The 26985-nt window shown below is 39.3% G+C and overlaps 1 protein-coding gene across 1 annotated transcript in view; it reads right to left on the minus strand.

Annotated features, from left to right (window-relative positions):
- Positions 1-2055: 2055 nt before the first annotated feature.
- pomt1 (protein-O-mannosyltransferase 1) overlaps positions 2056-26985 on the minus strand; it is a 90134-nt gene continuing 65204 nt past the window's right edge. The window contains exon 20 of the mRNA XM_069918518.1: positions 2056-2357. Within this exon, the coding sequence (XP_069774619.1) occupies positions 2252-2357 (106 nt within the window). The 3' untranslated portion in view covers positions 2056-2251. The remainder of the gene's footprint in view (positions 2358-26985) is intronic.

Here is a 26985-nt window from a genome sequence, read left to right on the forward strand (position 1 = left end):
AATAATGAGAAGCTGGATCAAGCAGCATCTATGGATAGCAATGGTCAGTGGGTGTTCACTGTTTGTACCTCAACCAAATGTCCCAATCTGAAATGTTGACTGACCATCCATACCCATGGATGCTATGTGACCTGCTGAGTTCCTTTCATTGTTCAAGGTTCCAGCATCTGCAGCTTCTGGATTTCTCAATTGTAGATAGAACTGGAGTGAAACCAATGGCCACAAAATGCCATTGGATCATCCAAAACACATTTGCCATTGATTCTTGGTTATTAATTAATTATCCAGTGTATAGTCTGGCTTTCAATTCAATATTCCAACACTGATCAATCAATAGCTGAGCTTAGGCTATTTAGCCCCTTGTGACTGCTTTGTTGTTCAGTTGATCATCACTGATTCTTTACCTTAGCACTACTTTCCCGCAAAAACCCAGAATCTCACATTCCTTATGATCCAGTAATTGCTCTTAAATGAACTCTGCCATCAAATCTCCTTGGATTCACAACCCTCTGAAGAAAGTTCTTCTGATCTCTCTCCTGATTTCCTGATTGCTGATCCCATATTATGAAACTGATTCCAGGTTCTATACATCCTAGCCAGCAAAGGCATATTTAGCTTGTCAAAAAAAGGGCATTTCTTGCAGATAATTATGAGTTTAGGCCGACTCGGATTAATTTCTTGACACATGATACACTTGCCATCAAAGAAACCAACCCAGTGAACTTGTACTGCACTCACTCCTCCCCACTAGTGTTGCCTCCCATCAACAAGGAGAGCAGTCCTGGACATAACGCTCCACCAGGACACTGCAGATGGAGAAAGACAGACTCAAATCATCTTAATGAAAGCCATTTATTTTCTTAAATGTTTGCTGTACCTGCTTGATAAATTCCATTATTTATATGGGATACCAAAGGCCCTTTGAACATCTTTCACGATCCCATCTTTTAAAAAATACTCTGCCTTTCTAATTTTCTATCAAAGTGGATGATCTGATATTTTTCACATTATTTATCTGCCACATTCTTTTCCATTTACTCAGGTCTCCATTCTCTCCACAATTCATACTGTCACCTGGCTTTGTTTAATAAGTAAACTTTAATTCATGACACTTGATCCCTGCATTCAAACCTTGATGTACATTGTAACTCTGTGCTGATCCCTGCAACATCACACTGCTCTCTGTTATCCCCATCAATTTATTCTTGCTGTGTTTTGGCTGCTAATCAATCTTGAATCCATGATAGTATTTTAGAGCTCATATAAAATGCAACAATTTTGTTTCGTAATCTTGTGTGGCATCTTCAGCAAAGACAATATGAAAGTGCTCCACATCAAATGGTTTGCACTTGTCCATTTTCTAGATTTTGCTTTAAAGGAGCTAAATTTGTTAAACCTACATCATTTTTATTTAGACATTATAGTACGTGTCAGGCCTTTTTGGCCCATGAGTCTGTGCCACCCAATTTACCCCCAATTAACCTACACCCCGGAACAATTTTGAACAGTGGGAGGAAACCGGAGCTCCCAGAGAAAACCCACACAGACACGGGAAGAACATACAAACTCCTTACAGACAGAGTGGGATTCAAGCCCCGGTCTGGTTCCAATAGCTGGCGCTGTAAAAGCGTTGCACTAACCGCTATGCCAACTGTACTGCCCTGAAGAATCACCTTGGAAAATGGGCAAACTGTCAAGTAGGTTATCTTGCCCTGTGCTGTTTCTCAATTACAGAGCACAAGATCATTTGAACCTAGAAACTAAGAAAAGGATGTAGCAGGTCAGGAAGATTAGCATTCTGATGAGCAGATCACTTACCCAATGCTGGAATCCAATCTTGGGACTGCAAAAATTTGGATTATATTCTCTTCTCAAGTAAATTAAGTTGAGCTGTGACATGAAACCTTATTTCATGGTATAGTCTTCAGAGTGCTGAAGTTGGAAATATGTCAGTAGTAGGATTGTACATGCAGTAAAGCACGACTTCAGTTTATTAATCTTGTTTGTGTGGTGTAATTGTACAAGAAAATATATTCACCTTCTACAAAGAAAATCTCTCTGTAGCAGACAACATAGAAACAAATATGGAGACCCAAGTAACTTTTTTCTGCACTGGTTCAATAATATCAGTCATGGACAATATTACTATTTTTTTTGATGGGCAGATTTATAACACTCTTGATCATTTGACTGAATCTTTCTAATCTAGTTCTCAGAAATAATCTGGCACAAGTTTTATCTGCTTCAATAGTCAATTTGGTGAGGTGGTCTTACATCGGGTCAATCCATTATACTGTGAGAAAGAGCAGAGACTTATCAGGAAATCCATTTGAGCTTTCGTCTTTCTAAAGGTGACTCTGAAATGGTAGGAAAAAGATGGGTTTCAGAGAACAATGTCAAGATCAGTGGACTTTAAATTAAACTGTCAAAGACAACTTTAGTTTCCAATTTATCTATATAGAAAGCAAGTACAATATTTACAGGATCTGTAACAATTGGAAATGCTATGTTTGATCTTGTAAGGGTTAAAATGACTTTCAAACATATTCTTGAAACCAGCTGGCAAATATGGTTTATGAATTCCATTAAGTGTCTCCTAGTAACAGCCAACTTCAAGGCTGGCTAGTTTTTGCATATTTAAGATAAACAATCTGTCTTGCGCTTTCCTTTGTACTGTTAGAACCAGGACAGCATGGAGGCACTCCAAATAATTATTTTGACCATTTAATTGTTTTATTGAATGTTTGGTCATTGCTTTAAGTATAATTTTAATTGTTTTATCACAGTTCTAATCGTATAAGGTTCTAATAAACTGGAAAAACTCAACACAACTTTAGAATGGACTTTTCATTTAACGAGTCAAAACAATGGCACTCCATACTTTCCATGTGATTATAAAGGAAGATAGTCACAATATTTAGTCAAAAGAACTCGGATTGACTTGTTAATCAAGAGAAGATTGAATTGAAGACATAGAAAGTTGGAAATTGGATTTGGAAGAGAAGACTGGATCAATAAAGGAGGCAAAAACATCAACAATCCCAAGACCATTGAAGAAGCAGGTAAGACTTATTGGAACTTCCTTCTGTGTATATTTTAATTTAGAACACAGTTTGGTGAAATTGCTGCTTGTCCTATGAAGACTGTTTTGGTTTTGGAGAGATCATTGTGCATGTTTGATGTCTGAGTATGATGATCAACTGAATGGAGGAGACAGCAGCTGGGGAAGTCACGTGATGGAGTAGTGGCCGGACGGTGAACTCCAGCCCTCTCCAGAAAAGATGAAAAAAATAAAGGAGAGCACAAAGGCACAAAAATAAAAATTAAAGTAAAGTGAATATAAAGGTGGAAAGAAGATGGCGACAAAAAAAGAAAAGTCGAAACCAACGGTAAGAAGAGAGGAAGAGAAGACAACGGAAGAAGAAGGAGAAGGCCTTACCTGTTTGAAGAGGCCCGCGGTGGAGAGAGAAACCCGCTCCCTCAGGTCGGTAGAAAGTGGACTACAAAAATGGCTCACTGAGCCGAGTAAAAGTGCGCAACCGCGCATGCGCGACTCCTCGTGCATGCGCATTGCGCATGCAAAAAACCACACCGACGGGAGGGGCGACCAGCTGGGGAGTCGATCTCCACAGCCGGCAATGACAGCTACAGAACAGCAGCAGCAAGAGGAGAACATAGAAGACAACGAAAACAAGAAAGAAGAGAAGAAAAAGAAAACAAAGAAACAACAGATGGCCAACCCAGAGGAAGAGGAAGAGGAAGAGTACAGTGAAATGGAAGAAGAAGGGAAAGGCAAGACAATGGATATATTTTCTCTTATTAAAGAATACATGGATTTATTTAAAGAATGGCAAGCACAAGAATTTAGTGATTTAAGAAGAAGAATAAACAGTACAGAAGAGAAAGTGAATAAAATAGATATGACCATATCAGAAATAGGAAAAAGAATGGACAAGGTGGAAGAACGAGAAGTAGCAGTAGAAATGGAGGTAGAGGACTTAAAAAAGAAATTAGAAGAATCTAATAAAAAAGTTAAAGAGACACAAGAGCTGTTAGCTTAGAAAATAGATATAATGGAAAATTATAACAGAAGAAATAATATAAAGATAGTGGGCCTTAAGGAAGATGAAGAAGGCAAGAATATGAGAGAGTTTATAAAAGATTGGATCCCCAGGATCTTAGGATGTCCAGAACTACAGCAAGAAATGGAAATAGAAAGGGCACATAGAGCATTAGCTTTTAAACCACAACCACAACAAAAGCCAAGATCCATTTTAGTAAAATTCCTAAGATATACTACAAGAGAAAAGGTACTGGAGAAAACAATGGAGAAAGTAAGAGAGGACAACAAGCCACTGGAGTACAAAGGGCAAAAAATTTTTATTTATCCAGATATAAGTTTTGAACTCCTGAAGAAGAGAAAGGAATTCAATACAGCAAAGGCGATTTTATGGAAGAAAGGGTATAAATTTATACTAAAGCATCCAGCGGTATTGAAAATATTTATTCCAGGACAGCAAAACAGACTATTCTCGGATCCAGAGGAAGCACGAAAATTTGCAGAACAATTACAAAATAGACTGAAAGATGAAGATGTGTAACGAGAGTACAAAAGACTGCGAACTAAAATGACGTGTGTATAGGACTATATACATATATAATACATATATTACATAAGTGTATGTGCATTTAAAAGAAAATATATAGTGTTAGAGAAGAATTAATGAGGAAAAAAGGGGAAGAGAGGAGTAAAGAGGGAATTTAGAGAGTGACCTTTGTTGTATATAAAAATTGAAATCTTTTCTGGGGGGGGCTGGGTAGGGAGAAATTACGGTCACTGCAAAATCAGTTGATGCTTGCGAGTGAATTCGCAAATCCAAATGGAGAGGGGAGATGTGGTTGCCCGACAAGGGATAATGGGCAACTCAGGAAGGGGAGTGGACAATGGGGTTAAAGAAATATTAGGTAGGAGAATAAGGGGAATGTTTGATGTGTTAAAAATGTTGTCTTATAAACTGTTCAAAGAAAGAAAGCAGAAATGGATGAGAAGGAAAGGTGATGATGAGGAAACGGAAGGGAAAGATAAACAAAGTATAAAATGACTACATTAAACTATATGACTTTAAATATTAATGGAATACATAACCAAATCAAAAGGAAGAAACTGCTAAATTTACTGAAAAAAGAAAAAAATGATATTGCATTTGTGCAAGAAACACACTTAACTGAAGTGGAGCACAAGAAATTAAAGAGAGATTGGATAGGACATGTAACGGCAGCGTCATATAACTCAAAAGCTAGAGGAGTGGCTATATTAATCAGTAAAAATGTACCAATTAAAATAGAAGAGGAAATAATAGATCCAGCAGGAAGATATGTAATGATAAAATGTCAGATATATTCGGAGTTTTGGAATTTACTTAATATATATTCGCCTAATGAAGAAGATCAAAAATTTATGCAGGATATTTTTCTGAAGATAGCAGATACGCAAGGGAATATATTAATAGGAGGGGATTTCAATCTCAATTTGGATTCAAACATAGATAAAACTGGGAAAAAAATTAACAGAAAGAATAAAGTAACCAAATTTGTAATTAAATCGATGCAAGAAATGCAACTTTTGGATATATGGAGGAAACAACACCCAAAGGAAAAGGAATATTCATATTATTCGGATAGACATAAAACATATTCAAGAATAGATTTATTCCTGTTATCAGCTTGTACACAAGATAGAGTTAGGAAAATAGAATATAAAACTAGAATATTATCGGACCATTCACCCTTGATATTGACAATAGAGTTAGAGGATATCCCTCCAAAAATGTATAGATGGAGATTAAACCCCATGCTACTTAAAAGACAGGATTTTAGAGAATTAATAGAAAGACAAATTAAAATGTATTTTGAAATAAATACGGAATCAGTGAAGGATAAGTTTATATTATGGGACGCAATGAAAGCGTTCATCAGAGGGCAAATAATAAGTTACGTAACTAAGATGAAGAAGGATTACAATTAGGAAACAGAACAGCTGGAAAAGGAAATAGCAGATATAGAGAAAGAATTAGCAAGGAAGACACTACTAAAAGAAGGGAATTGGTACATAAAAAAAATAAAATATGAAACATTTCAAACATATAAGGTGGAGAAAAATATAATGAAGACAAAGCAGAAATATTACGAACTAGGAGAAAAAATGCACAAAATTCTAGCGTGGCAGCTTAAGACAGAACAAACTAAAAGAATGGTATTGGCATCAAGGAAAAAAGACAACAGATCACATATAATCCAATGGGAATTAATGAAAATTTCAGAGAATTCTACGAACAATTATACCAAACTGAAAACGAAGGGAAAGAAGGCAAAATAGATGAACTCTTAACTAAAATTGAACTACTGAAATTACAAACAGAGGAACAAAATAAATTAATAGAACCATTTGAAATAGTAGAAATACAAGAGACAATAAAAAATCTGCCGAATAATAAAACACCAGGAGAGGATGGTCTCCCAATAGAATTCTATAAGACATTTAAAGATTTATTAATTCCTCCCCTCCTGGAAGTAATCAACCAGATTGATAAAACACAAAGCTTACCAGATTTGTGCAAAACAGCAATAATTACAGTAATACCAAAGGCAGGGAAAGATCCACTTGCACCAGCATCATATCGACCAATATCTCTACTTAACACAGATTACAAGATAATAGCTAAATTATTAGCAAACAGATTAGCTGATTATATACCAAAAATAGTAAGTCTAGACCAAACTGGATTCATAAAAAAAAGACGAACAACAGATAATATTTGTAAGTTTATTAACTTAATTCATGCAGTAGAAGGAAATAAAACTCCAACAGTAGCGGTTGCTTTAGACGCAGAGAAGGCCTTCGACAGAGTAGAATGGAATTATTTATTTAAAGTACTACAAAAAATTAGTTTACCAGAGAAATATATTAATTGGATTAAAGCATTATATAAGGGGCCATTGGCAAGAGTGACAGTAAATGGATATGTATCAAAACATTTTAACTTAAGCAGATCAACAAGACAGGGATGCCCACTATCGCCCTTATTGTTCGCGTTAGCCATAGAACCACTTGCAGAACTGATAAGAACAGAAAATAAAATAAAAGGATAAAAATAAAAGGCAAGGAATACAAAATCAGTTTATTTGCAGATGATGTTATAGTATACCTAACGGAACCAGAAACATCAATAAAAGAATTACTTAAGAAATTGAAGGAGTATGGAGAAGTGTCGGGATACAAGATTAATGCAAATAAAAGTGAAGCAATGCCAATGAATAATGCGGATTTCTCAAAATTCAAGAAAGAATCACCGTTTAGATGGCAAATGCAAACAATAGAGCATTGGAAAGACTTACCATTAACACTAATAGGAAGGATAAACTGTATTAAAATGAACATTTTTCCAAGGATATTATACCTATTTCAGGCATTGCCAATACAACTGACAGAGAAATTCTTCAAGGAGTTAAAGAAAATAATAAGGAAATTTTTATGGAAAGGGGGGAAACCGAGGATAGCACTAGATAAATTAACAGAATGGTATAAACAAGGAGGCTTACAACTGCCAAACTTTAAAAATTATTATAGAGCTGCACAATTAAGATATCTATCAGATTTTTACCAAACAAAAGAAAAGCCAGATTGGACTAGATTAGAGCTAGACAAAATAGGGGAGAAGATACCTGAACATATATTATATAAATGGGATGAAAAATTGGTAAAACATAGGAATTCTCCAGTATTGCACCATTTGCTTAATATTTGGAAGATTCATGTAGAAAGAAATAAAACAAACTACCAATTATCAAAACTAATACTGACGCAAAATCAGCTAATCCCTTTTACGGTAGATAACCTGTCTTTTAGAGAATGGGAGAAAAAAAGGGATTAAAAGAATAGAAAATTGTTTTTCGGGGAATAAATTATTATCCTTTGAACAAATGAAGGATAAATATAATATAACTCAAGATACAGTGCTGGCATATTACCAATTGAAATCCTATTTAAAGGATAAATTGGGAAGTAGTCTGAAGTTACCAGAAGGAAGCAATTTTGAATATCTGATTACAGACACAATGATAATTTAAAAAATTATAACAAACATGTATATCAAATTACAAGAAAAGGAGAATGAGGAAATAAATGATAAAACTAAACAAAAGTGGGAACAAGATCTAAACATAAAGATAAAAAAGGAAACATGGAAGAGGTTATGTTTAGGAACTATGAGAAATACAATAAATACGAGATTACGTATGATACAATATAATTGGATACATAGGTTATATATCACTCCTCAAAAGTTAAATAAATGGGATCCAACAGTATCTGACAGATGTTTTCGTTGTAAAAAAGAAATAGGAACAACAATTCATGTAATCTGGACTTGTGAAAAGGTGAAAAAATGTTGGGAAGATCTAAACCAGATATTAAATAAAATTACAGAAAGCAATATACCAAAAAACCCAGAGATCTTCCTCCTAAGTAACATAAAAAATAAAGAATTTGGACTTGATTTGGAGAGTGTACAAAAAAGATTTGTTAAGATAGTCCTAGCTGTAGCAAAAAAATGTATTATGTCAAACTGGAAATTAGAAGATAATTTGAAAATACAGCAATGGTATATAGAAATGAATAAATGTATTCCATTAGAAAAAATAACATATAGTTTAAGAAATAATATAACATTATTTGAACAAATATGGGAGCCGTACATGGAATATAATAGAGAAAACCTACCGGGACATCTATCACCTAAAATGACAAAAGGAAAAGAGAATGGAAAGAATTGACTCAGTGGAAGTTTTTGTTCGTTAATGTTGAGTGACAACATTGTTTGATGGGTTTGATGTATCTTGGACTCAGAGTTTTGAATGGATGGAGGGGGAGGTGGGGAGGGGGAAGGGGAGGAGGGGGGGTGAAAACGACACTGTTTATTTGAAAGGAGAAATGTGTATATCTTGAATAATGAGATCTATAGTGTGAAAAATAAAAAATTTTAAAAAAAGAGGAGACAGCAGCTGCAGCACCTAAGGAACTGTGTGTCGAGGAGATGAAGGTATAGGAACTTATAGAATTGTGAAGCTGGAAATTAGAGACAAATGGAAACAAAGCAACTCTTGAAACAAGACTGAGGGAGGATATGGATAATAAGGTTAAGTTGTTGGGGATATAAATCTCCCAGAATTACTGCAAATACCAGTAATTTTTAAAAAAATTAAGAACAGCCACAAGGAAATGGCTGAAGCTGAGCCACAAGATGGTGGTGAGGAGGATGAACAATCCAAAATGGAGACAGGGTCAGATATTAAAGCAACATCTGATGTACAGGACCTTATACGACCCAAGGATAGAGTTTCTAATGCTGCAAGCAAGAGAAGTAAGAAGAGTTCCAGACCAAGCTCCAGTGTTACAAGTACTGCATCTACATCTAAAAAGATGCAGGCTGATGTGGCAGCTCTTGAAGTAAAAAAATCCTTCACATCAAAGTCAACTTAGAAAAATGCCAGAGATGGTTAAAAAGATAAAAGGAGCAGCAATTACTTCAAGAGAGATAAGACTTTGAACAGCAGGAGGAGCAGTTACAGACGGAACAGGAGCTGCTGGATCTAGAAACAAAAATTGCTCTTAAACAGGTCAGATCAAAGGCACTAGGAGGCTCAGTGGTATCTGGTGCTCAAAGTAAAGTATTAAGAGCATCATGCTTTGACGAAGGACAACAGAAAAAAGAAACATTGAATACCAAGACTGAGCCATTGCCACAGTTGCGAGATGTGCAAGATCCTGAATTGATCGGGTTAAGGCAAGGGGTCAGATCTCAAACCCTAATGATGACCCCATTGGTCAGGGATGGGAGCCAAATACTATCTTATGAAAGGTCATACCAGGCACTCTCGGCAAGTATCAGAAACCTGTTGTACACCTAGGCACAACAAGACAAGATAGCTGCATATTTAATACATTTACAGACAATCTCTTTTCTGCCCAAGAGAGATTGATAGTGACCCCATTGAAATCAGAATCAGAATTTATTGCCAAGAACAAGTCATAAAATTTGGTTGGTGTTTTGTGGCAGCATCACAGTGCAAACATTCATACTACAACAATATATAAAAAAAAATTAAAATAATAAAGCACGAAAAGTAAGGAAGTGTCTTTTATTCACTGATTATTCAGGAATCTGATGGCAACAGAGAAGAAGTTGTCCTGTGTCCCCGAGTGCTCGTCTTTAGGCTCCTGTATCTTTTTCCCGATGGTAGCAGAGTGACAGCATGGCCTGGGTAGAGGGGGTTCGTTGAGGAGAGAGGCTCCTTTTTTTAAGACACCACCTCATGTGGTTGTCCTTGATGGAGTGAAGTCTGGTGCCTATGATGTCACAGGCCAAGTTAACACCCTCTGGAATTTTTCCTCATCCTGAGATTTGGCTCCTCCGGATGGTGATGCATCAGCCAGGATGCTCTCCATGGTGCATCTGTAGAAGTTTTCAAGAATCTCCAGTGACATACTGAATCTCCTCAAGGACCTCACAAAGTATAGCCACTGGTGAGCCTTCTTCATGATTGCATCAACATGGACCTTGGAGATGTTGACACCCAGGAATTTGAAGTTCTTGACCCTCTCCACTACTGAGCCCTTGATGAAGACTGGTTCGTGTTCCCTGACTCCCTCCTGAAGTCTACAATCATCTCCTTGGTTTTGCTAATGACAAGCTCAAGGTTGTTGTCATGACACTAATCAAAGAGCTGCTCGATTTCCCTCCCATACACTTCCTCATTGCTGTTTGTGATTGTGCCGACAATTGTGGTGTCATTGGCAAACTTGTAGATAGCATTGGAATTGTGCCTGGCCCAATAGTGGATGGATCCTTGGGATGAAACTGTGTTGATAATCATTTTTTATAAACAATCATTTATAAAAAGCTTTGAATGCAGTATTAAAATTAGGTGTCAAAGCCAGGAGAATTGTTTATATTATTTGCAGCAGTTTACAGAGGATCACCTCAAGATCTTGTAAAGAGTTGCCAACATATGGCTCCTAATGTAGGATTCAAACAGTTTAAGTGGCTACTGGAGAAGCATTTTGGCCACAAGCATAGAATTTCTACAGCTTATTTACAGAAAGCTCTTTCGTGGTGTTAGGTCTGCTTTGTTCATGAATGAGTGAGACAAACACCAGACTGAGTCGAAATCAGGGTTCTTTGTTCTTTATTACCGGATTGTAACACTTGCAACTAACCATGTTAGTCGGAGAATGCATTCTGCCGTTATCAGCAAAATGGTGATTTTTTATACCCTTGGATATGTGCTTAGAACATCATCATATCATTACTTGTCCAATGACTAAAACTGTTGCTATCCTTTCCCTGCTAGCTTCCTGCCTCTCAATCCATCAATGTCTCTCTTATCTTGTAAGTACAAGGATGCATTTACATCTTGTTACAGCCCTGTACAGGGCAGGGTAACTCCTTACACATTCCCATCTCATGATGTTTTACCTTACAGTGGTCATTAATAAGACCAGAAGACATGAAGGGTTTACAAGCTTACACCTTCTTTCTAGGAGGATGTTGCAACATCATGATAGAGATTGGCCATCTTCGAGAGCTTGACGTACCTCATAATATGGTAATCATTGTAAATAAATTACCCAACCAGATAAGAGAATTATGGAGAAGTCAAGTTGTTGACGTAAGAAACTATGTGACAGTTACTTTTAAGGATTTGGTGGAGTTCATTGAAGGGTAAGTGGACACTGAGTACTTTAATTCCACACACTGGATCTGTGACAAACAGATAATAAAGAAGTTGAAAAGTCCAAATTGTATCCTCAACCAAAACTGAAGAAAAATACGTTTGCCACCTCTCTGACAAATGAAAGTTTGCCTGTTGAGAAGAAATATTTGTTCTGAAATGATAAGCATGGTTTGGAAAAGTGTGTACCGATGGAAAAGAAGATGCATAGAGAGAAAAATCTCTTTTCTGAAGGAAAATGGAGTATGCTTTGGCTGTCTGTGAAAAGGACACACCAACAAAAACTGCAAAAAAAGACAGCTGTGACAAATGTAGTCAAAAACATTCTAAGATGCTACATGTCTTTAAAGAAAAGAATGATATGGAAAGTGAACATATAACAAAGAAAGAAGCAGTTGAAAACAGTGCTGAACCCTTGCTATTGACAAATGGTCTTACTGGGGGTGGTGAAAATAACCGCAAGCTTTTAATAACACCTTTGCAGGTCAAGGCCAAGAAAAGTGCATTAGTATGTACTTTGCATTTCTTAACTCAGGAAACACTGTGGGGTTAATGAATAACCTCAATTTTCAAGGAAGTACAAAGATTCTATTGAAAACTATAGGTCAAGTTAAACACATTGAAACCAACATGGTTTTTGGCCTAGAGATCGCTGGACTGGATAGCAATGATTTTTGTGAACTTCCAGGCGCATATACTCAGAAGACTATGCCTATACATAAAGAAAACATGCTACAGCAAAACACTGAACCATGGACACATTTGAAAAATATTTGTTTACGCGATATTGACTCTGAGATTGAGTTGCTAATTGGTTCAGATGTACCAAAATCTCTGGAAACAATGGATATGATAAAAAGTGTGGAACTGTCAAAATTATGCTTGGTTGATTGACCATTGACCATTAGGAGAAAGAGGTTCAAAATCAATCAACTATAAGTGTCAACAAGATTTCAATTGTGAAGCTTGATAAGCTGTGGGAGCAGCAGTTCAAGACTTTCCTGAGTGCATCAGGAATGACTAAGAACCTACAAAGACCAGCAGTTCTTGGATTCGGTGTCACAATCTGCCAAGCTGCTTAATGATCATTATTGCATTGGATTACCGTTGAAGGGAAATATGCCTGTCTGACAATAGAAGTGTTATTGACAACATACACTGAATTTGAAGATTCAAGATTCTACCTTTCAATCAGACTACACCAAATGCATGTCTGATATGATATCCAAAGGATATACAGAGAAAGTATCAGATGATATTTTGGATCATAGTGATTGCAAAAACTGGTACTTACCATCCCATAGGGTTTTCCATCCACAAAAGAAAAAAACTTCGTGGTGTTTGATTGTGGAGCAACCTTTCAAGGAGTTTCACAATTATGTAGTCCTGATTCGAACAATATGTTGAAAGGAATCTTAACTAGATTCCGTAAAGAACCTGTCATCATTACTGCAGATATTGAAGCAATGTTCCATTTGGGTGAAAGTACCAAATGAAGACCGTGACTTGTTACGATTCCTTCAGTGACCTGATGGGAACTACAAACAGAACTTGGTGGAATGCAGAATGACAGGGCATCTATTTGGAGTGACTTTATCACCAAGTGGTGCGAATGTTGCCCTTAGGAAGTATGCTGAGGACAATATGGAACAATTTACCTCTCAAGATACAAGATCAAGAATAACTTCTATGTAGATAACTGTAGCTGCAGAAGTGAGACAGTTAAAGAAGCAATAGCTCTTTATCATGAGTTAAGTGATCAGTTTCAAAGGAAGTTTTCTACTTACCAAATGGACAAGTAATCTTCATCTTTGGCTTGGCTTCGTGGACGAAGATTTATGGAGGGGGTAAAAAGTCCACGTCAGCTGCAGGCTCGTTTGTGGCTGACCAGTCCGATGCGGGACAGGCAGACACGATTGCAGCGGTTGCAAGGGAAAATTGGTTGGTTGGGGTTGGGTGTTGGGTTTTTCCTCCTTTGCCTTTTGTCAGTGAGGTGGGCTCTGCGGTCTTCTTCAAAGGAGGCTGCTGCCCGCCAAACTGTGAGGCGCCAAGATGCACGGTTTGAGGCGTTATCAGCCCACTGGCGGTGGTCAATGTGGCAGGCACCAAGAGATTTCTTTAGGCAGTCCTTGTACCTTTTCTTTGGTGCACCTCTGTCACGGTGGCCAGTGGAGAGCTCGCCATATAATACGATCTTGGGAAGGCGATGGTCCTCCATTCTGGAGACGTGACCCATCCAGCGCAGCTGGATCTTCAGCAGCGTGGACTCGATGCTGTCGACCTCTGCCATCTCGAGTACCTCGACGTTAGGGGTGTGAGCGCTCCAATGGATGTTGAGGATGGAGCGGAGACAACGCTGGTGGAAGCGTTCTAGGAGCCGTAGGTGGTGCCGGTAGAGGACCCATGATTCGGAGCCGAACAGGAGTGTGGGTATGACAACGGCTCTGTATACGCTTATCTTTGTGAGGTTTTTCAGTTGGTTGTTTTTCCAGACTCTTTTGTGTAGTCTTCCAAAGGCGCTATTTGCCTTGGCGAGTCTGTTGTCTATCTCATTGTCGATCCTTGCATCTGATGAAATGGTGCAGCCGAGATAGGTAAACTGGTTGACCGTTTTGAGTTTTGTGTGCCCGATGGAGATGTGGGGGGGCTGGTAATCATGGTGGGGAGCTGGCTGATGGAGGACCTCAGTTTTCTTCAGGCTGACTTCCAGGCCAAACATTTTGGCAGTTTCCGCAAAGCAGGACGTCAAGCGCTGAAGAGCTGGCTCTGAATGGGCAACTAAAGCGGCATCATCTGCAAAGAGTAGTTCACGGACAAGTTTCTCTTGTGTCTTGGTGTGAGCTTGCAGGCGCCTCAGATTGAAGAGACTGCCATCCGTGCGGTACCGGATGTAAACAGCGTCTTCATTGTTGGGGTCTTTCATGGCTTGGTTCAGCATCACGCTGAAGAAGATTGAAAAGAGGGTTGGTGCGAGAACACAGCCTTGCTTCACGCCATTGTTAATGGAGTAATAGTCAAGTAATAGTCACCAGGTATTGGCTGCTGTACCTGAAAGGGGACTTGGATCATGACAACCTTCCTGTTGAAAGGGTATTCAGAGGACAATGTAAGGTCCAATGTGTTTTTAAGTTGAAAATAATTTTGAAGTACCGACCTCTCACAAGAAGGGGGATTCTATCAACAGTTAGTTCAATATATAGTCCTCTAGGAATATTGACACCAGTTGTCCTGATTTCCAAGAAGACCCTGCAAGATATGTGTAGGAAGAAGATTGGTTGGGATGATGAAATATCAAAATCCAGTATACAAAAATGGATGTGTTGGATGCATGATCTTTGGAAGCTGGAAGACTTCAAGATTAACAGATACTTCAAACCTACAAACTTCGGAACAGTAACGTCTGTTCAATTGCATCATTTTGCAGATGCACGTGAAGACAGTTACAAAACTGCTGGTTACCTATTACTGCATGATAACAAAAATCAGGTACATTGTGGATTTGCAATGGGAAAGGCCAGAGTGCTCCATTGAAACCAGTCACTAGCCCACAATTGGAGTTGATGGCCGTTACCCTGGCAAGCAAGATGGACACAATGTTGAAGAAAGAGTTGGAGATGAAACTAACAGACACCATATTTTGGACTGATAGCACCTCTATGCTCAAATACATCAACAATAAACAAAAGATTTTGAACTTTTGTGGCTAACAGAGTCACTCCTGATGTACCTTCCTTTGCATTTGTTGGAGTTTATTTTGGACCTTTTGAAGTGAAGCGCTATGGTATCATTTTCATGTTTAGCCATAAAAGCAATTCACATCAAAGTGGCATAATCACTTGATACAGACTACTTCATTGACACCCTTTGGTGTTTTATTGCCAGCCGTGGGCAAGTGAAGGAACTATCATCTGATAATGGGACTAAATTTGTGCTGAGCTCCCATGAAATAAGATACAATAGTAAACTGGAATCAAACTCAAACTAGTTCAAAAGAAAATTAATTGGATCTTCAATCCCCCTACTGGCCCACGCCATGGAGATGTATGGAAAAGACTGATTAGATCAGTATGAAAAGTTCTTAATTCAATATTAGATGGACAAAATCTTGAGGGACTTCAAACAGTTTAATATGAAGTTGAAGCTATCCTCAACAGTCATCCAATCGCTAAGACTTCAACAGATTCAAATGATCTTGAAGCACTTACCCTGAACCATCTTTTGCTTAAAGGAAAAGCTTTGCTGCCACCAGGACAGTTTCAGAAGGAAGATCTATATGTGCACCACAGGTGGAAGCAGGTGCAATTTATAATGGATTTGTTCTGGAAAAGATAAGTGAAAGAGTTGCAGGAACGACAGGAATGGTTTAAGATCAAGCACAATTTCATGGAGTGGGAGTCACGTGATGGAGTAGTGGCCGGACGGTGAACTCCAGCCCTCTCCAGAAAAGTCGGAAAAAATAAAGGAAAACACAAAGGCACAAAAATAAAAATTAGAGTAAAGTGAGTATAAAGGTGGAAAGAAGATGGCGACGAAAAAAGAAAAATCGAAACCAACGGTAAGAAGAGAGGAAGAGAAGACAACGGAAGAAGAAGGAGAAGGCCTTACCTGTTCGAAGAGGCCCGCGGTGGAGAGAGAAACCCGCTCCCTCAGGTCGGTAGAAAGTGGACTACAAAAATGGCTCGCTGAGCCGAGTAAAAGTGCGCAACCGCGCATGAAAAAAAACACACCGACGGGAGGGGTGACCAGCTGGGGAGTCGATCTCCACAGCCGGCAACGACAGCTGCAGAACACCTGCAGCAAGAGGAGAACATAGAAGACAAAGAAAACAAGAAGAAGAGAAGAAAAGGGCAACAAAGAAACAACAGATGGCCAACCCAGAGGAAGAAGAAGAGGAAGAGGAAGAGGAAGAGTACAGCGAAATGGAAGAAGGGAAAGGCAAGTCAATGGATATATTTTCTCTTATTAAAGAATACATGGAGTCATTTAAAGAATGGCAAACACAGGAATTTAATGATTTAAGAAGAAGAATAAACAACACAGAAGAGAAAATGAATAAAATAGATATGACCTTATCAGAAATGGGAAAAAGAATGGACAAGGTGGAAGAACGAGAAGCAGCAGTAGAAATGGAGGTAGAGGACTTAAAAAAGAAATTAGAGGAATCTAATAAAAAGTTAAAGAGACACAAGAGCTGTTAGCTCAGAAAATAGATATAATGGAAAATTATAACAGAAGAAATAACATAAAGATAGTGGGCCTTAAGGAAGATGAAGAAGGCAAGAATATGAGAGAGTTTATAAAAGATTGGATCCCCAGGATCCTAGGATGTCCAGAACTACAGCAAGAAATGGAAATAGAAAGGGCACATAGAGCATTGGCCTTTAAACCACAACCACAACAAAAGCCAAGATCTATTTTAGTAAAATTCCTAAGATATACTACAAGAGAAAAGGTACTGGAGAAAACAATGGAAAAAGTAAGAGAGGACAACAAGCCACTGGAGTACAAAGGGCTAAAAATCTTCATTTATCCAGATATAAGTTTTGAACTCCTGAAGAAGAGAAAGGAGTTCAATACAGCAAAGGCGATTATATGGAAGAAAGGGTATAAATTTATACTAAAGCATCCAGCGGTATTGAAAATATTTATTCCAGGACAGCAAAACAGACTATTCTCGGATCCAGAGGAAGCACAAAAATTTGCAGAACAATTACAAAATAGACTGAAAGATGAAGATGTGTAACGAGAGTACAAAAGACTGCGAACTAAAAAGACACAAGTTTTGAACTCCTGAAGAAGAGGAAGGAGTTCAATATAGCGAAAACGATCTTATGGAAAAAAACTATTCTCTGATCCAGAGGAAGCAAGGAAATTTGCAGAACAACTACAAAACAAGCAGAGAGATGAAGACATGTAATAAGAGTAAAAATGACCACGATTTATATGTATGTGGGTAAAGAGGTATATGTGTGTATATGTATAGTGTGCATACATGAATGTATCCGTATTTAGAGGAAAATATAGAGAGTATAGACAAGAATTAATAAGGGAAGGAAATGGAATAGAGGGAATAAGGAGGGAATTAAAAGAGTGACCTTTGTTACATATGAAAAGTGAAATCTTTTCTGGGGGGGCTGGGTGGGGAGGAGTTACGGTCACTGCAAAATCAGCTGACGCTTGCGAGTGAATTCGCAAATGCAAATGGAGAGGGGAGATGTGGTTGTCCGACAAGGGATAAAGGACAACTCAGGTGGGGAAGGGGAGATTGGGGCTAAAGAAGTTTTAAATAGGAGAATAAGGAAAATGTTTGATGTTTTAGGAATGTTGTCTTATAAAGGGTTCAAAACAAGAAAACAGAAATGGATAAGAAGGAAAGGTAATGATGGAGAAACGGAAAGGGAAGATAAACAAAGTATAAAATGGCTACATTGAACTATATGACTTTAAATATTAATGGAATACATAACCAAATTAAAAGGAAGAAACTGCTAAATTTACTGAAAAAAGAAAAAATTGATATAGCATTTGTGCAAGAAACACATTTAACTGAATTGGAGCACAAGAAATTAAAGAGAGATTGGGTAGGACACGTAACAGCAGCATCGTATAATTCAAAAGCAAGAGGAGTAGCTATATTAATTAGTAAAAATGTGCCATTTAAAATAGAAGAGGAAATAATAGATCCAGCAGGGAGATATGTAATGATAAAATGTCAGATATACTCGGAGTTTTGGAATCTACTCAATGTATATTCACCTAACGAAGAATATCAAAAGTTTATGCAAGATATCTTTTTGAAGATAGCAGATATGCAAGGGAACATATTAATAGGAGGGGATTTCTGTCAGAAATAAAACTTCTCACACATGAGTCTCTTTAAAACTGATGACACGACAAGCTTTATTTACAAGTCTGCAGAGTTGGACTCAACTGGCTTCTCACCAGTTAAGCCCCGATACATACAGTGCATTGATTTTTATACCCTTATTGTTTGCCCTTCCCCTACTTATTAATACTGTTTTAATTGGTTAGTATTGCAAAAGCATTCTAAGTACAACTGCATTTTTAATTATCACGTTCGTTACGTACGCTGCGAACTCTACATACACTAAATTCTGTTTCTCACCCTTCTTATCAATCTTTTGTCTCCTGCATGTCTCTCACTATGACCATGGAAAGATATGTTTAAAAAAACATATCCAGCTGAACCTTTTGTCCTTGGCTGCTAGTAAGCTCCCTGTCCGTTCTGGCTTCCCTTTTTATGATTAATCATCACATTTTAACTTAAGCCATTTTAACCTAAATTCTCTATATATAACAATCCACCCCTTTCTCTCTTTAAAATGTGTGTATGCAAAACCAGAGTCCATCAGGGCATGGTGGGCCTGAGTCACCCTTCCAACCGTTAAGAGGGAAAGGAGTGGTATTAGGAATCTGTATATAATGACCCATATTATTTCCTTCTTTTTCCACACAAGGGGTATATGGATGTTGGGTGGTATTTTCTGCCCAGCATTTCTCAGGAACTGAGGTATGGGAAATAAAATTACCCTCCTTTCTTCCCCAAATGTGGTCCTGAAACAGGACCACTGTGTCTCTGCATTTCTTACATTTCACACCTGATAAAGACATAGGCAAACTAAGAAAAATCAAAGAACATAACAATAACATTGTGAATCAAGTCTTTCTGCGAAATCGCAAGGTAAGAGGTTTTTCTCCAGGAACACAAGTCCAATCTGAGTTCGTATCAGGGTCCTGAGGCGCCTCTACAGGTCCCTTAAATCTGGATGCGTGCGTCCACCCCTTCTCTCTTGTTCATGCTGCAGCCTCTGTAGTTAAGAGAACTTGGTATGGACCTTCCCACTGGGGCTGGAGTTTTTCAGTTTTCCAGGTCTTGATGAGAATCCAGTCTCGTGGTTCCACTTTGTGTAAAGAAAAGTCTAGAGGCGGTGTTTGTGCCAATAGTCCTCTCTTTCGTAAATCTGTAAGAGAGCGTGACAGTGCCTGTAAATAGTTCCTAACAAATATATCCCCTTCCCCCAAGGTGGGACACCCCTCAACTGTACTCCAGAAGGGAAGCCCAAACATCATTTCATAAGGGGACAACCCTACATCTTTTCGTGGGGCAGTATGAATTCTTAATAAAGCCAGGGGCAGACACTTTATCCAAGGCATTTTAGTTTCCACCATTAATTTTGTCAATTGCATTTTTAGGGTTCCATTCATACGTTCAACCCTCCCTGAGCTTTGTGGATGCCAAGGGGTATGCAATTTCCAAGAGATCTGTAATGCATTACAAATCAATTGCTGGATTTTTGAACAAAAATGTGGACCCCTGTCTGAGTCTATAGAATCCATTATATCATATCTGGGGATTATCTGCTCTAGGAGGAGGCGAGCTACTGTAGAGGCTGTAGCATTTACTGTTGGGAAGGCTTCCACCCATCGGGTAAAGTGATCTATTACCACCAACAGATACTTCCATCTTTGGACTTGAGGTAACTCTGTGAAGTCGATCTGGATACTTTGAAAAGGGCGTATGGCTAATGGTTGACCTCCCATGGTCCCTGTCCTCATCACCTTTTTTATTAATTTTTGTGCATAGGTGACAGTTCTGCACCTCCTGTTGGGCCAAGGTGTAGATTCCTTTACACACATATTCTCGAAGCACTGTGTCACATAAGGCTTGGGTGCCCCAGTGGCTCTGATGATGCAGGTGTTTTAAAATATTGCGAGTTATTTCTTTATTTAGAACCATTCTTCCATCTGGTGTCTTCCATGTTCCATCAGGCAGCTGGCTTGCGCCCAGCTGAGCCATGTCCTTTTCTTCCTTAGCAGAGAAAATGGGAGCCTTCTTTATGCCTTGTCTTATTGGGATTAAGGTCAGCAAACGGACTTCTTGTTGCATGGTTGCCCTTTTGGCTTCTTCATCAGCCAGTCTGTTTCCAATTGCTGTCGGGGTATCTCCCCTCTGATGGCCTGGTATGTAGACCACTGCTATTTCCTGGGGTAATGTCAAGGCTTCTAAAGTCAGAGTAATCATCTGTTCGTGTGCCAATTCCTTTCCTCTTGATGTAATTAGACCACGCTCCTTCCAGATCTTACCAAAGGTATGCACTACCCCGTATGCGTATTTGGAATCAGTGTAAATCGTTCCAATTTTCTTTGCCAGCATTCTGAGGGCTCTCTGCAAGGCATATAGTTCACAGGACTGTGCTGACCAGCTTCCGGGTAGTCTCGTGGATTCTACTACTTTCCAAGTATTTCCTTCTATTATAGCATACCCACTTCTTCTCATTCCGTCAACACATCTGGCGGAGCCGTCAATGTAGAATTCATATTCTTCTCCCAGCGGAGTATCGCAAAGGTCTTCTCGGGTCTTGGTCTGAAGATCCGTCAACTCGACACAGTCGTGCTCCACCTCTCTCTCTGTTTCACTGCCGTATAAAAACTGAGCTGGGTTGCAGCTATTAATCTTTGCAAACTGTAGATCTTCTCCAACCATTAAAATGGTTTCATACTTTAATATGCGAGAATCAGTCAGCCATCGATGGGCAGTTTGTGTTAATAAAACACTCACAGAATGGGAGGTGTACACAGTCATCTTTCCTCCAAAAGTAGGTTTACGTGCTTCCTCTACCAACAGAGCAGCAGCCGCTACTCCCTGGATACACGTCGGCCATCCGCGAGACACTGGGTCCATCATTTTGGAAAGGAAAGCCACTGGGTGTCGCTGACCGCCTTTTTCCTGTGTTAAAACCCCCACTGCTGTTCCTTGGTTATGAGTGACAAATAGCTGGAAGGGCTGTTTTAAAGAGGGCAGAGTGAGTACCGGGGCTCGTGTCAGGCGATGCTTCAAGTCCTCAAACCATCCCTCCTCCTCCTGGGTCCATTTCAATGGATATTCATTTTCATTTGTCAGCTTTTCATACATAAACTTCACCAACGCTGAGTAGTCCTCTATCCATAACCTACAGTAACCTAAGAGTCCCAGGAATTGTCTTATTTCCTTCTTATTACGGGGTAACGGCATTCTAGTGATTCCCGCAATCCGTTCAGGGGTAATCCGTTTCTGTCCTTTACTTATCTGGTGTCCCAGATATACCACAGTTCTCTCAACGAACTGTAACTTGTTCCTGGACACCCGTAGACCCTTTTTCCCCAGATAATTCAAGAGTCTAATTGTATCTCCCCTCATTTCTTGTTCCTTGGGTCCTGATAATAGTAAATCGTCCACATACTGCATTAGTTGGGAATCATCAGATTGTGGATAGTCCGCCAGGATTTGTTCTAGCATTTGTCCAAACAGGTTCGGAGATTCAGTGAACCCTTGGGGCAATACAGTCCACCGAAGCTGTCTCCGTCTACCTGTCCATGGATTTTCCCATTCAAACGCGAACATATCTCTACTTTCCTCTTCTAATGGACATGTCCAGAAGGCATCCTTCAAGTCGATAACACTAAACCACTCATGGTCTGGGGGAATCCGACTCATAATAGTGATTAGGCACCACTGGGTGGCGGGTCTGAACAATAGCATTCAAACTTCTTAGATCCTGAACTAGGCGATAGGATCCATCTGACTTTTTCACTGGGAGTATAGGGGTGTTATAAGGTGACATGCATTCTTCTAATAGTCCGTCTCGTATTAGAGTCTCAATAACCGGCTGTAGCCCTTTTCTCCCTTCCAAAGAAATAGGATACTGACGTTTCCTTACCGGCTGATGACCTGGTATTAATGTGACATGTAAAGGTGGGATGTCCAGACCTCCTCGATTTCCCTCCTTATACCAGACTCTCTCGTCAATCTGCCGTTCATCCTCTTCCTTTAGAGCACAGAGGTGGACTCGCACTTCTCCGTCCACAGGGAGAGCACCCAAACCTAGGAGAGCCTGTAAGTCCCTTCCTAGGAGGTTAAATCCAGCCGACGGTAACAACAAGAGGTCTTGTACCCCTTCTCTTTCTTCCAGTTTCACTGTTACTTGGGGAATTATTGATACCATTCTGGGAGCCCCTTCTATCCCAGAAATTTTCAAATTACTTTTTACAGGTTCAGTCCCGATTGGCACAGTTATTACACTACTTCGTTCCGCTCCTGTGTCCACCATAAACACCACCTCTTCTCCCTTGGGACCAATTTTTAGTTTTACCAGGGGTTCCCTCTTATACTTGGTCCCTAACATTTGGAACCCCTGACCCCCCTAATCTTCTTCCATAAGTTTGAGGGCACGCAATTCCCTCTTGTATCGGGGGCATTCCCTCTTAAAGTGTCCTTCCTCATTGCAGTAATAGCACTTAACGAACCTCCGGGGTCTTCCCTCTCTTGGATATCTTGGATTGTTTAGAGGAAGGTTTTGTTTTCTTTCCCCTCTGGATTCGGCATTCATCTGTCGGATAGTCTGTACCATAACCTTTGTCGCCCTCTTTTGATCTTCTTCTTCTCTCTGCACATATACTTTTTGCGCCTTTTTTAACAGGTCGCTTAGGGGTTTTTCGCTCCAGTCCTCCTCCTTTTCTAGTTTCTTTCTAATGTCCTGCCATGATTTGGAAACAAATTCAATTCGAATAAGCTGTTCACCCATTGGTGTACTAGGGTCCACGCCCGCATACTGTTGGACATTCTTTCTCACCCTCTCCAAAAAATCAGTAAGGGACTCGTCTTTCCCTGGTGGGTCCCAAATGCCTTGGTGAAATTGTGACCCTATGGCACAGCCTCCCGTATCCCTTTAATTGTCCACTCTCTATATTGTCTCATACTTGCCAATCCCTCGGGTGTTCGTTTGTCCCACCTGGGTTCATTTAAGGGATATTTTTGTTCATGGGGTCTGGGGTCCCCAGGTTGTTCATATTCCCACGAGGAGGGCAGCCCGTCGAATCATCTGCCTCTCCTGGGGTGAGAATAATGTTCCCATTATTGCCTGCATCTCTTCCCACGTATATGTGTTTGGTCCCAGGAATTGGTCGAGCTGTTCGGCCAGTCCTATAGGATCTTCCAATAACTTTTTCATTTCTTTCTTAAATCCCCGCACCTCTGTACTAGTTAGGGGAACATTCACATATCCCGTTCCCCCTCCCGGTCCTCCCATAGGAACTTCCCTCAGGGGATTTAGGCTTACTGAAAACTTTGATGGTCCTGGACCAGTCTGGGATCTTGTCCAGGGTCGGTTTACCGGTGGAAGTTTAGGGTCTGACTCCCTTAATTCATTCTTTTTTTCCCGGCCCCTTTCGGGGCAATCAGATTCATCACCTTTCCCCTCCAGTAATGAGCTTTCCTCGGGCGCAGTAGGCACCGGGGGAATATAAGGAGGGGGAAGGTTGTCCAGAGGTTCCCACTTCTTTTCTCCCGCTACCCTCAATTTAAAACATTTTGTTAAGGATCCTGGCCAGGGAACCCAACAAAATGCATATGCTGACTCTTCTTGATTCACCTTTGGTCTCGAATTTACATATATGTTTAATGCTTGTCTAACCCAATCCTCATCAGATCCAAATTTCGGCCACCAGACCGAGGAACCTTTAATAGGTTGTTTCGACCAAAGGAGACAATATTGAACCATCTTTTTCTTGTTTTTGTCTCGATATCTTTTACTATCCCAATTTTCAAACATTCTCCCCAAAGGGCTGTCAAGGGGAACTCCCAGGAATTGTCCTGAATTTTCAGACGAGCCCTTAGATATTGATCCTCCCATTTTCCCACCTAGATCCGTTTATCGTTGCTGAGGACCCTCTCATTCTGGACCGTACTCCCTTCTTCTCAGACGCCTCGTCGGAGGTACTGTCCCTCCTTCGGTTACCGCTGAGGTTTCCCTGGGGTCGACCCCTCTCTTCTCGGCACTTCGTCGGAGGTGCTGTCCCTCCTTCGGTTACCGCCGAGGATTCCCTGGGGTCTATCCTAGAGTCCCACGACAGGGTCCTCACGCCACGACAAAAGCTCTATACCTGATCTATTACGTTAGGTTTTTTTATCCTAACAGGTGTATCCCGTTACACCTGTTACCCAATCCCCACACCACAATCGTAAGTCGTCACTTACCGGTGTCTTCTCGGGGATTGAACCGTCACCCTTCTCCTCTCCGTCTTGTCGTGTCACCTTGTCCGGATACCACTCGCTCAAGCCGCCCGAAGCGACGAGCAAGGGACTAGGAGCCGCTGAACTCAGCGGGGTGCACCACCTCCGATGTCCCTCTTCTCGCCTCCCCTCACGGCCGGAGTGTAGATCCCGGACGAGCCCCCATTTGTCAGAAATAAAACTTCTCACACATGAGTCTCTTTAAAACTGATGACACGACAAGCTTTATTTACAAGTCTGCAGAGTTGGACTCAACTGGCTTCTCACCAGTTAAGCCCCGATACATACAGTGCATTGATTTTTATACCCTTATTGTTTGCCCTTCCCCTACTTATTAATACTGTTTTAATTGGTTAGTATTGCAAAAGCATTCTAAGTACAACTGCATTTTTAATTATCACGTTCGTTACGTACGCTGCGAACTCTACATACACTAAATTCTGTTTCTCACCCTTCTTATCAATCTTTTGTCTCCTGCATGTCTCTCACTATGACCATGGAAAGATATGTTTAAAAAAACATATCCAGCTGAACCTTTTGTCCTTGGCTGCTAGTAAGCTCCCTGTCCGTTCTGGCTTCCCTTTTTATGATTAATCATCACATTTTAACTTAAGCCATTTTAACCTAAATTCTCTATATATAACCTGAATTTGGATTCAAATATGGACAAAACTGGGAAAAAAATTAACAGAAAGAACAAAGTAACCAAATTTATAATTAAATCGATGGAAGAAATGCAACTTTTGGATATATGGAGGAAACAACACCCAAAGGAAAGGGAATATTCATATTACTCGGCTAGACATAAAACATACTCAAGAATAGACCTATTTTTGTTATCAGCTCGTATGCAAGATAAAGTAAGAAAAACAGAATATAAAGCTAGAATACTATCGGACCATTCACCCTTAATATTGACAATAAAGTTAGAGGACATCCCTCCAAGAATGTATAGATGGAGATTAAACCCCATGTTACTTAAAAGGCAGGATTTTAGAGAATTTATTGAAAGAAAAATTAAAATGTATTTTGAAATAAATACGAAATCAGTGAATGATAAGTTTATACTATGGGATGCAATGAAAGCATTCATTAGAGGGCAAATAATAAGTTATGTAACCAAGATGTAAAAGGACTATAATCAGGAAACAGAGCAGTTGGAAAGGGAAATAGTAAATATAGAAAAAGAATTAGCAATGAAGGAAGATACAACTAAAAGAAGAGAATTGGCAAATAAAAAAATAAAATATGAAACACTACAAACATATAAGGTGGAGAAGAATATAATGAAGACATAATATTATGAACTAGGTGAAAAAACGCACAAAATCCTAGCATGGCAGCTTAAGACAGAACAAGGTAAGAAAATGGTATTGGCATCAAGGAAAAAAGACAAACAAATTACATATAATCCAAAAGAAATTAAGGAAAACTTTAGAGAATTCTATGAATAATTATACCGAACTGAAAACGAAGGGAAAGAAGGGAAAATAGATGAATTTCTAACTAAAATTGAACTACCAAAACTACAAATAGAGGAACAAAATAAATTAACAGAGCCATTTGGAATAGTAAAAAATTACCAAATAATAAGACACCAGGAGAGGATGGATTCCCAATAGAATTCTATAAAACATTTAAAGACTTATTAATTCCGCCCCTTCTGGAAGTAATCAACCAGATTGATAAAACACAAAGCTTACCAGATTCATGTAAAACAGCAATAATTACAGTAATACTAAAACAAGGGAAAGATCCACTCACACCAGCGTCATATAGACCAATATCTTTACTTAACACAGATTATAAGATAATAGCTAAACTATTAGCAAACAGATTAGCAGTGTATGTACCGAAAATGGTAAATCTAGACCAAACTGGATTTATCAAAAAAAGACGCACAACAGACAATATTTGTAAATTTATTAACTTAATTCATGCAGTAGAAGGGAATAAAGCACCAACAGTAGCAGTTGCTTTAGACGCAGAGAAGGCCTTTGACAGAGTAGAATGGAATTATTTATTCAAAGTATTGCAAAAATTTAGTTTACCGGAGAAGTATATTAATTGGATTCTTTGGCTTGGCTTCGCGGACGAAGATTTATGGAGGGGGTAAAAAAGTCCAC

This window comes from Narcine bancroftii, chromosome 1 (genome assembly GCF_036971445.1).
Source record: "Narcine bancroftii isolate sNarBan1 chromosome 1, sNarBan1.hap1, whole genome shotgun sequence".
Taxonomy (NCBI): Eukaryota; Metazoa; Chordata; class Chondrichthyes; order Torpediniformes; family Narcinidae; genus Narcine; species Narcine bancroftii.